Source organism: Scaptodrosophila lebanonensis, unplaced genomic scaffold, assembly GCF_003285725.1.
Source record: "Scaptodrosophila lebanonensis strain 11010-0011.00,11010-0021.00 unplaced genomic scaffold, SlebRS2 tig00001415-arrow-pilon, whole genome shotgun sequence".
In the NCBI taxonomy this organism is placed as follows: domain Eukaryota; kingdom Metazoa; phylum Arthropoda; class Insecta; order Diptera; family Drosophilidae; genus Scaptodrosophila; species Scaptodrosophila lebanonensis.
In genome coordinates, this window is record NW_022060742.1 from 9,209,714 (window position 1) to 9,221,820 (window position 12,107).

General features: G+C 36.8%; 3 protein-coding genes across 3 annotated transcripts; all 3 read left to right on the top strand.

Moving 5' to 3' along the window:
- The first annotated feature begins 1,696 nt into the window (after window positions 1–1,696).
- Window positions 1,697–3,231, top strand: LOC115632550 (40S ribosomal protein S9). Its single transcript, XM_030529765.1, has 4 exons — window positions 1,697–1,725; window positions 2,039–2,284; window positions 2,472–2,658; window positions 2,945–3,231. Exons 2-4 carry the CDS (start codon window positions 2,062–2,064, stop codon window positions 3,126–3,128), a joined length of 594 nt encoding a protein of 197 aa, XP_030385625.1. The 5' UTR covers window positions 1,697–1,725; window positions 2,039–2,061; the 3' UTR covers window positions 3,129–3,231.
- A 285-nt stretch (window positions 3,232–3,516) lies between these two features.
- Window positions 3,517–6,966, top strand: LOC115632549 (leucine-rich repeat-containing protein 59). The gene is made up of 4 exons (XM_030529764.1): window positions 3,517–3,838; window positions 4,473–4,532; window positions 4,606–4,872; window positions 5,449–6,966. Exons 1-4 carry the CDS (start codon window positions 3,731–3,733, stop codon window positions 5,983–5,985), a joined length of 972 nt encoding a protein of 323 aa, XP_030385624.1. The 5' UTR covers window positions 3,517–3,730; the 3' UTR covers window positions 5,986–6,966.
- Window positions 6,967–8,108: 1,142 nt separating this feature from the next.
- LOC115632767 (putative alpha-L-fucosidase) lies at window positions 8,109–9,951 on the top strand. Its single transcript, XM_030530016.1, has 6 exons — window positions 8,109–8,349; window positions 8,419–8,560; window positions 8,632–8,738; window positions 8,801–9,277; window positions 9,333–9,748; window positions 9,817–9,951. Exons 1-6 carry the CDS (start codon window positions 8,109–8,111, stop codon window positions 9,919–9,921), a joined length of 1,488 nt encoding a protein of 495 aa, XP_030385876.1. The 3' UTR covers window positions 9,922–9,951.
- Window positions 9,952–12,107: the final 2,156 nt, after the last annotated feature.

Here is a 12,107-nt window from a genome sequence, read left to right on the forward strand (position 1 = left end):
TAAATTTTTTATTTAGAATTGGATTAGAACTGGATTTTAAAATGGCTGCAACATTGAGAACTACTAAAAGAAGAAAATAATAATACTTGTAATATATTTGCCTAATATTTTTAATTTATAATTAATTATAGAAAACGTTGATATAAGGATTCTGAAGAAATAAAAAAGAATTTCAAATTTTATTTAAAAAACATTGAGTATATTATATTTGAAAGGTATATTTACAATTTAGAAACCTTAAATATATCGGTACAAGCAAACTTTTTATGAAGCAAAAATCTCTTTATGCATGATTGACTTTGAGTTGTGTGTTTACTATTAAATATTTAAAAACTGCTTAAATGGCTCAATTTTCTAAACACAATGACCATGGTTAATCATGTTGTAACCATTTAAATATATCTTTAAAGCACACATAAAGCCCCTATTTCTACATCAGTTGTTCACAGTTGGAACTTCTAAGCCAAAGTGAAATCATGCAACAATTGCAATCGTTGTGGCTGATGCTAATAGTATTGCTGTGGGTACAGGAATGTAACGGAAATTCCTTTAAGATTTCCAAAATACAGTGCAAAAGTTTTAATTTATCATTCTCCCAATTCAAAAAGTGTGAAATAAATCACGTAGGTGTCGCACGGACGGAGCTAAGCGTTCATGTGGCTTTGCTCTCTGAAAAACCTGTTGATGACGTCTCAGTAAGTATTATTAAATTGGAATTTGGTTGTTTCCCTTAACTTATTCATTGCAGGTAAGCCTCAGCTTTTTAAAAATTGCAAAAGCCTATCGCATAATAATGCTTAACGAGACGGTGGACTTTTGTGCCTTTTTAAATAATCCAAAGTCTCATAAATTGATTCACATAACGTTCGCCCCCATGATATCAGCTTCCAACGTAAATCATAGCTGTCCTTTTCAGGTATTTTTGTAATAAGCTCAAAGCATTTTTGTCTTTAATACCTTTTTTTTTAGCACGATATTATAGTTGATCGATATATTATTGATGACAACACCCTGAGCGCAATACCGGCTCCAAATGGTGCTTATATTTTCGATTTAAAAGTTGCTGCTTTCAAAATATGGCGTGCCCAAGTTAAAGTTTACGGAAATAAAGTCGATAAACTTTAATCTTTATTGTATGAAAAATAATGTATTCAAACAATTTTGCAAAAATTAAAGTTTAATAAATACGTTGCTTGCATGAGATTTTCAAATTTTAAATGTTCATATCTAGCCCGCCAACACACCCACATCCCAGTGTTGCCCATACGTTAAAAATTGTTTATGTTTAAGACTACCGAACGGCTCTACCCTCTAGTGGTAGCACTGGCACAGCTCATTTAATTTATCGATATGTCGTAAATAAACAGAGCGCATTGTGGCTTGCATGTAAAATATACTGTGACTAACTTTTATTATTAAGATTTTTATTTTGCTATATATTTGTATTGCCAAAAAAAGGTGTTTGTTTATTAGAAACGACCAATAACCACCGTTTCATGAATACTTACATATTCTTACTTTTCTGACTTCTTAACAACAATTAAAGTAAATTGAGAATGAATACAGTTTGATTCCCAACTGGTGTTTCTACCTGTTACTTCTTAAACCTAGTCACAGTTGGAAATATATCACAATAAAATACTAGTGAATAAGTCACAAAACGTATATGCCGTTCATCTCTATCGCCAACGCTCCTTCTTTCTGCGTAAAACATCAAAACCGAAGGTACGATAATTTTGTAGCTGCGAATAATTTTGAAAATATGCATAATTAGAAGCAAATTAATATGACAATTAGCTTGCAATCGGAGCAGAAAAATGCGGACCACAATATAGACCTCGCATTTATTTGGCAACTGTATTTTTTTTATAAAGTTTTCATTTGCGCAAGTTTCTTGTAAAATTCCACACGTGTAGACTAAATGCATGTAGACCTAACCTCAAAGTTTTGCATGCGGAAATTTAACATACGCTATGCACTCTATTAAATTAAGTGGTGAATTATTAAATTAAATGAGCGCTTTATGTGCACCTTACAGTGATCGGTTAAATTGTGGGAATCATGGTTAACGGCCGCATACCTTCGGTCTTTTCGAAGACCTACGTGACGCCACGTCGCCCTTATGAAAAGGCACGCTTGGATCAGGAGTTGAAGATCATCGGCGAGTATGGTCTGCGCAACAAGCGTGAGGTTTGGCGCGTGAAGTTGTCTCTGGCCAAAATCCGCAAGGCTGCGCGTGAGCTGCTCACTTTGGATGAGAAGGATGAGAAGCGTCTTTTCCAGGGTAAGTTTTAAGTCAAAACCACTGCTACATGCCTATCCTGATGAATTGCTTTTAAAAAATATTCTGACACTTCTTGTCTGAAAAGCCTTGACGTGAACAACTGCACACTGAGACACAACGTCAACTATACTTTAGTTCGCATAGATTTCAATGCTTTAGTAACATTCGCGTTTGATGTGTTTTTCAGGTAATGCCCTGTTGCGTCGTCTAGTCCGTATTGGTGTCTTGGACGAATCTCGCATGAAGCTCGATTACGTGCTTGGCTTAAAAATCGAAGATTTCTTGGAGCGCCGTCTGCAGACGCAGGTGTTCAAGCTAGGATTGGCCAAGTCCATTCATCATGCGCGTGTATTGATACGCCAACGTCACATTCGGTAAATATCGCATTGGCAGTGGCGTCTTCAACGATGCCCAAGGCAAATTCCAAAGAGTTCTCTGTATATATTGTTCAGTAAGACCACTTGAGAGTCGAACAAGCAATTCGTTCTGCTTGTACCGGCTCTCAACGTCTTGTGGTAGAATTGATTTCCCCTATAAATCACTCTAACCATAACGCAAAATTGCGTCGCGTAAGTTACACTGAACCTATTTTGTATTGCAGTCTGTATTGAGACTAAAGTGGCTTTGACTAATTATATTATTTATTTCATTTCGCTTTAGTGTACGCAAGCAGGTGGTCAACATTCCATCGTTTGTTGTGCGTCTGGACTCGCAGAAGCACATTGACTTCTCACTGAAATCGCCCTTCGGTGGCGGCCGTCCTGGACGCGTCAAGAGGAAGAACCTGAAGAAGAACCAAGGTGGTAGCGGCGGCGGTGGTGGCGCCGAAGAGGAGGAAGACTAAGAAGTAACTCCAAACTGCAGTTAAATAAAAGCTGTAAAAGCCACTTATGTATAAAAACAAAAGTTCTTAATTTTACAAAATATATTTGTGTAAAATTATCAAACATGCGCCTTTTATTTAAACTAAGCATAAAAGATAATTTATATGCAGTCCGTTCATGGAGGGTGGAGTGCGTACCAGCTGTTTTCGCCGTGCTGCAAAGTACATATCTGTCTTTAACAGCTGTAACCGTGTAGTGTTGCAAAATGCGTGGGTGTAATTTCAAAAATTGATTTGCTTACTTAATGCATAATCAAAGTAGACTTGCGTGTTGAAATAAGAAGTAGATTTAGAAAAGTCAATTTAATATAAATAATATAGAACACTCAGCAGATGATAGAGGAAAAGGGCAGCAAAAGGAAAAGTAGTTGGAAATTCGCCGCTCGCTGTTGCATTTGCCGGCATTCGTTGTAATCAGTCTCTGAGCGGCTTCCGACGAGTGCAGGTGCAGCTGTGGGTGCCTGTGTTGTTTTGGTTTATACTGGTTGGCATTCCAAATTGCAACGCGCTACGAGAACAATTTGTCGACATTTAAATTAAGCTTTAAATTGTGCACTTGCAAGATGCCGAAAGGCGTGGATAAGGTCAAAGTGAATGTAAAGGAGCGCGTTGACGATGACAGCTGCGATCTGAGTTTGTCGGAGCTAAGCGAAATACCAGTGCGTGACATTGTAAGTACGCTAATTGCATTGATTGCAATGCATAACTAATTAACAGCAATGGCAATAACTCCTGGCACAAACAATCCACCAACCACCCACCGCTCAATCCCAGCATTGCACAAACTTGTCTGGCAAATGTCTAGCCTGTGTCTATCTCGCTTGCGCAAACAACTCTTGTCCTGAGTCTCACCGTTGTTGTGCAGTTGTTGTTGGCTGGCTTGCAATTAACGCTGCCGCTGTGGCTGATGTGTTTGCTTGCTTGCTGCATTGCATTTACACATCAGAGAACTTGCAGCAGTGGCAATGGCAACGAAGGACTTGCACACACACACAAACATTAGCAAACATACATACATATGCTTGTTTGTTTGTGGTTGTTTGGGTAAGGAATATGCAGCCAAAAATGCTCGAGGGTTGATTTTTGGCCAGCACCACCATCACACACCCCACACTGTTGCCACCACCCCTCCTCAATGAGTTATTATGCCACCATCAGTAACTGGCGCGGTCACTGGCACGAACCGAACTTTAAGGCAATGCCGAAAAATAAGATTTTGAAAACAGTCGGTTTCCAGGCATTTGGGGGTTTCTTCTTCCTGCTTCCTGCTTAATGTGCAACTCATGCTCAGTTTTTCATTTGCAGGCTTCGTTCAAGCGCATTACCACTTTGGATTTGTCCAGCAATCGTCTCGTGACGCTCGGCGTGAGTACAACCCTCTCCTGTTATTATGTATAAGGGAGCGTTAATATATGAATTTTGTTTTATATTTTTACAGCACAACTTTACCACACTCACACGGCTTGCTAAGCTCGATCTGAGCAAGAATCAAATACGCTTTCTGCCCGAGGACTTTGGGCAGCTGGAACATTTGCGTCATTTGGACTTGTACGACAATCGTTTGGAGCATTTGCCAATAAGTTTTGGACGTTTGCGACGATTACGATATTTAGACTTGAAAGGAAATCCGTTAGCGCCCGCCTGGGAGAAAATAGTAGGACGCTGCTCCACGCTCAAGGATTGCCACCAGGCAGCAAAGAATACAGTAAGCCCAAAACACTATAATCATTTTTCATATTTTCTGAAATTAGTCCAGAACTAATTATATAAATATGTAGGGGTTGAATTTGGCAGAAAATTTTAGTGTAGTGGTTAATTCTATCGGTGCAAAAATAGAAGATTGAAGGTGTCAATTGATAGTTTTAACAATTTTAATGAGAGCCTATACAAATAGAAAATAAAGAAAAGAAAAAAAAGCAATAATAGTAGATTTTTCGATGGTCTTCAAACTTAATATTTCCCAATGAATATTTATGGATGGTCAATTCTTTTTTTTTTTTGCTAACAGAAGGACACTTTATATTCTGCTTCTTAAACAACGCTTTGTCTACAAAAGACCCATCATATCTTTACCTAAGTTTTATGTTTTAAAATCTACAGACTATATGTACTACTCAATTGGAGTTATCAAATCGTTTTTGTTTTTATAGAATAATTGTTTTTGTTCAATAAAACCCAAGCAATTAGGAGTTTTATTATGAAACCATACATTCAAAAAAACATTAAAAACCTACAATTGTTTTACCTATATTGTATACACTTCAAAATTTTTTCCTTCCAGGTCAGTGTTTGTGCAAACCTCAAACCCGAATTCATTGAACGCGAACGCTTAGCCCACGAACGTCAACAGAACGCAGCACAAATGGCAGGAGGCGGCGATGGGAGCAATTCCTCAGCGTCCCAGTCAACCCAGGCAAATGGTGCAGCGGCGAAAAAGGGGGCTGGCAAGCAGAGCAAAAAATCTAAATCAAAGAAATCCAACAACAGTACAGATAATGAGCTCACAATCAAACCAGTATTAACATCCACTAAGCCGACCACCCAGAAATCGAATCAGAAACGCAAGACCCACAATGTGAATTGGTTCGGGAAACTCAATGGGGCTGCAATGTTCTCACTGGTGGCCTTCCTACTGTTGTTCATCGTAAACGTGCTGCTCATCTATATGATTATGTTTAAGAATCCTGATATCGCGGAGAAACTCGTAGAGTTCATACCCCCACAATACCGCGATTGGATACTTACCAAGACGGAAATCTTTCGACTACGAGTCACCGATTGGATCTCTGAGTTTCGCACGCCGCCCGAGGAGCACTGACGATTCATTTATTTGAAGCCATAGAGCGCTGGGCTTCAAATAAATAAAAACACTAACAACAAAATAACCAACAAAATCGGATTGAAAGCGCGTGTGTGAAAAGAGATGATAATAAGAGAGAAAGTTTTCGGAAATGTGTACACCTCAACAAGTTATACGAGTGCGACTTTGATTTATACTGCCATATATATATTTTGTTAGACACTAAGCATTTACGTCCATATATTGGTGTAGCAAGGATTCAACAATTTTTTACCACACACACACACACAAACAGAGTCAACAATCACACACCTGCTGAACAACAACAATAACAACTACTACTAGTACTACAATTGTCAATACTATGAAGAAGTCAACTACACTCAATCAATCAATCACTAATTCTATCAAAACTCGACTACAATAGGCTCAAAACTCAACTCAATAGTAACTGAAATGCAGTTCAAAACTGCATCGGCTAATATATGTATAGAAACTATAGACACAGTCACACACCAAACCTCACACACACACTCGCACATATACACACATACACAGTTAAGCCCAGGGTCTTATTAGAATGTTTGAAAAAAGTCAATCGATCAATCGAAAACATTCTGTAAGCATTTCTTGTGCAATCTTGATTCTGTTTCAAATACAATTTATTTGTTTTGCAAAGGTTATAATATTTATACGAATAGGTAAATTATTTTGACAACGTTTGGGGTCAACTGCGTTTATTTATGATTCTATGCAGACAGATTTGAAATCTCATGTGTATAAGTTTAGAAACAGTAACAGAATAAGTTTAAGAAAGTCTTCACCAATTTATTTATTGCTGTACATTTGAATACAAAATGTGGTTTCACATAATTTTAGCACATATATATATAGCAACACCAATTGCATTAAAAATTACTTGTATATGTAATTTTTAAAATGTATAAACAAATACCATATTTGAACATTTTTGGAATAAAGTTTTACAATATAATGAAACAATCCGCTTTGGATCTTAAACGGATAAATATGTGGCAATGGGTGTTGGGAATAATAAAATTCTTTCAATCATTAGTTTTAGTTATGAGATGAAGAAATTATACCAACATCTGTTTTAAATAAATTAATGGTAAGTTCAATAGAGTTTTAAAACTGTATTTAAATAAATTCTTTTTTTAGTGACCTGTGCTGCTACTACTTTCTCAAAAAAATTTCAAAAATTTGAAAAACAAGTATTTATTATTTTACGATATTACCAATTTCATATTATCTGTAAATATAAATATGCGAAGTTAATATCGGACACCTTATTTTTCCGCTTATACGAGTATTTTAAAATATTCGACCATAAGTTCAACCCTCTTTAAAAACGTATTTTTGATAAAATCTTAAACTCGATCTTAAATGCAATGCCAATTAATACGTTTTAGTACTTCAAAATATTCTTGATTTTGTTGATGAAAACTTGTTCATATTTAAGCACTTATATAATAAATATCCATCCTTTAATAAGCGTTTGAATGCTTCGCTTACACTAGATATCCATTCAATATACTTGAATGCTTAATTTCTATGTTCTATGCACTGCTTATTCGTATATGTATGTACTATACTCATTTTAGTTCTGAGATGGTTATTTATGTATAGTAAATATGTTTTATATTTTCAAACACATTTACTGTCTTCATTTACATTTGAAGCCTGGGCACTTTATACAAGTAGTCAGGACGATTTACAAAACAAATAAAGTGGATGAAATATGCGCCAGCTTATTAATATTCAAATTGCCCGCATATCATTTTTTTGGGTATGTTATAACATAACTGGCTTATCGGCAAAACAAGCCCGTATTGCTGCCCAGTGAAGATCATGGGTACATACATACATACATACACATGTATACGAATAAGTAAAACGTACGATAAGTGCATCAAAACATGCCATATGGCTCTCTCGCAAATATTATTTACACGACTGGAAGGCGGCATAGTTAAATGAATGAATTGAAGTGTTTTGCTTCCAATAGGAGCTGCAGCCACAGTTAGTCGCTTTCTATGTACAAATGTGTTTCCCGCTTCAGTTGACTGGCGATCGCAGAACAGAGCAAACGGGGCGGCTGTATCGGATGTGAAGCTCACGAAATGGGAGCGACAATGAATTACCGGCGCATTATTTGTGAATTTATTTTAGTACTGATCGCTATTAAGGCCTGCCCGTCTGCGGCGCAAGGTCCACGCAAACGCTACGAACCCAATTGGGAGAGTCTTGATCAGCGACCACTTCCGAAGTGGTATGATGAAGCGAAAGTTGGAATTTTTCTGCACTGGGGGGTGTACTCAGTGCCCAGTTTTGGCTCGGAATGGTTCTGGACGGATTGGTTAAGTGAGTTTTGAATGGGCATGGCATAATTGCATCTTGTATTGCTAATGGTTGGTGTTGTTCCATTTACAGATTTGCGGTATCCCCAGTATATAGATTTTATGCAACGTAATTATAAACCCAATTTCACTTATCAGGAATTTGCAGCTGAATTCACAGCGGAGCTATTCAATGCCACACAATGGGCGTTGCTTTTCAGAGATAGCGGTGCAAGGTATGTACAAAGATTAAGTAGATCATATAAATACCTGATATGTATATACATATGGGTTTATACGTACGCAGATATGTGGTATTGACAAGCAAGCATCACGACGGCTTCACGCTCTGGCCCTCCAAGTACAGCTTTGGCTGGAATGCCATGGATGTGGGTCCCAAACGGGATATAATAAGTAAATATATTTCTTTAAATTTGAAGGACCCTACTGTATAATTCCCTAATCAATATTTGTAGAGGAACTCGCCAGTGCCATACGCAGCAATACGAATATTAAGTTTGGCTTATATTATTCACTCTTTGAGTGGTTTAATCGCATGTGGACCGATGATAAGTTACATTTGCTGATGCAGAAACATTTTGTGGACTATAAAGTGAGACCAGAACAAATCGATCTGGTAGAACAATATCTGCCCGAGATCATTTGGTCGGATGGGGATTGGGAAGCACCGTCCAAGTACTGGAAGTCCGAGGAGTTCATCGCTTGGCTCTACAACGACAGTCCCGTACGCGAGACTGTCGTTACAAATGATCGCTGGGGTTTTGGTACTGCCTGCATGCATGGGGATTTCTATAACTGCGCAGATCGTTTTAATCCGGGCGTACTTCAGGCTCACAAATGGGAGAATGCTTTCACCTTGGACCGCAAAAGCTGGGGGCAGCGTTACGACGTAACTCTGGCAGATTTTATGAGCTCCAAGGAGGTAATTAAAGGTGAGAGACCCTGCTCACAATTAGAAACATTATATCTATTTACAACTTTAATTAGAAATCGTCACCACTGTCAGCTGTAATGGTAACGTTTTGATCAATGTTGGACCCACTAAATATGGCACTATATTGCCGATTTTTGAGGAGCGCTTGCGCGATATGGGTCGCTGGCTGAAAACAAACGGCGAGGGTATTTATGGCAGCGCACCCTGGATCTATCAGAATGATACAGTAACTCCGAATGTCTGGTACACGCGTCAACTGGAATCTCAAAATGGCGGCATTACTATCTATGCATTTATTTTGGACTATCCGTATGACACAAATGAAATCGATCTCTATCCGCTCGGCAAGGATATTCATTTTTTCAACCATGTCATACTAAGCGGCTTGGATATAGCAACGTCGACCAAACCGTTAAATGAACAGACCACTCAGGTGGTTATGCTAGGCATGGAGGACACAACAATCGCGGTAACTTTATACATATAAGCATTTTCAATTTCACTTTGATATTATAATTATATTTTTCCCATTTGTAGTGGACATCGAGTGAAAACAAATTGCACATTGTTTTTCCTCCGAAGCATCATATAGATAGGCGCGGATTGGAATACGCCTGGGCGTTCAAAATAAACATAAGGTGACTTTATTTATAATATACCAGTAATTATCCATAATACTTATACAAGTATATTTTTATAAAGCATTTAAACTCGAATGTGTTATTAAAATCGCTTTTACCAATTTAAGTAAAGTCCACATATTAATTTATCAGAATATATGGGGTGCTTATGTTGAGGATTTATTTAAGCAACCTGGTTATCCCATCTAGATAGCTGAAAAAAGTATAGCAGATAGTGTATAGTACACACATATTTTCATACAAAAAGTTAATCGCAATTAATGCGAATTATTAAAGCAATGCATAATAACGAGACTTGGTTAAAAAGTTCATCTGTCTGAGAAAATGCAAGCTTTCTAATAGCTTATTATAATGCCAATATTTCATGAAATTTCCTATATATATGAACTATAAATCATTAAGGTTGCAGTCTACCTTTTCAATTAAAAATATGATATTAATAACCTAAAAACCATTCCAATTCGAGAAAAACTCCTAAAAAGCACCCTGTTTTTAAGGCCCTTAACGTTCCCATTTCCATACATTTGAATGGTATTCGTTTTATTTGATAAACGTAAGTATTTTATATAATAATGCGGCTTATCAATATGTTTGTGAGCTTAACTTAGCCTTATGAATTGATGTTAACCAGAACGTGCAATCATTCGCGAATAACAAAATAGATAAGATAGCAATATATTGATAATTGAAGGATTTGTGTTTGTCTTGTGCCGTTTGATTATTGTTTTCGATATAGTTTAACCAATATTCAAATAATCAGTCAAAGGTCTTGTATCTATTATCTATACATTTTATTAAACTGGGCTTAACTTGCCAGGTGTTGATTTATATATTTTGTATATATCCTTCTTAAAGGTATTATAGCTTTAGTCTGACGCTTGTAAAGGTAGATAAAATATCTTAACCAACCTTTCAATAATTAACAAATGAGCCTTACATTCTCTATGTGGGAGTTCCACGAACTAACACTTTATAGTTGAAATACTACTAATTTCGTATTCATACGACACTTCCACAGCTATGTCATTATGCCGATAAATAGTGATTTGCCAAATAGCTCGTTCGCATGTCACCTTTAATTGATTGTGACTTGCAATAAAGATTCTGCTTTGTACACCGTTATATTCATTATTTTTTTTACTCTACATTGTTGGTCAATGTTTCATACTTATCAACGCTTATTCTAGTTGTACTTCAGTAAAAGATTTTCATTTAACTTATTCGAAAATCAGTCTTTATTGGGCTCTACGTGATCCTCAATAATATCACTAAGCTGAAGTCATAGTTCACGTTTTTGCTGTCTATCTGACGACCAAGACGGGTGGCCATTTTTGTTGTAAAGTGTATTGTGGATTCATCGTAGAAAACATTTTGGATAATTTATTATTATCTATGAGAATTTCATCATAATGAGTAATATGTATAGTAGTTGTGATATGTACATATATTGTGGTGCAAATTAAAAAAAATTAGTGACGTAGATGTGTTTTCAACTTGGAATTGAAATCAGTCGTTAAAAATGCAATTCATGATGACTTCAATAAAACCTAGAAACCAAATGTATTATGTATTTTAAAAAATAAAATAAAATATCTCCGTGCTTGTTTTTAGTTAAGTGGATGAGTTTTCAAAATATTTAATCAATGAAATGTATATATTTTAGCCTATTAAAAAAAATAGAATAGAATACAATGTTGAGTAGCACTTTTTATCTGATGCAATGTTGGCAATATCTTATCATAGCGCAACGTTTGAAGGATGTTACGCGATATTGTCGCGTGTCGTATGTCGTTCGTCGATTCTGGCTTCTAATTTAGAGTTTCATGTTTCCGTTTCAGATACTTAGAAAGTTATACATACATACATCGTACATAAGAATCTGCAGCGCGGCCGGCAAATCGCTGATGACGCCACGAGGCAGTATTTCGTCAGCCAAAACCGGCCCTTGCCCTTTTAAAGTTTTATTCTCTTTTTTTAAGGTTAGAGTAGAGTAGTTAGAGATGCTATTCAGCAATATACATATCCTTCGCACACCTTGTGAGTTGTCCTTTGTCTTGATTATTGTGAGTGCGAGAGTGCTGCATACCCAGTGGTGAATTAAGCAGCGTCCACAACGTTGTTTGTGAAGTAACTTGAATTTGAATATGAGGTGCACTCTCTCACTGCCCCTCTCTCTCTCGCTCTCGC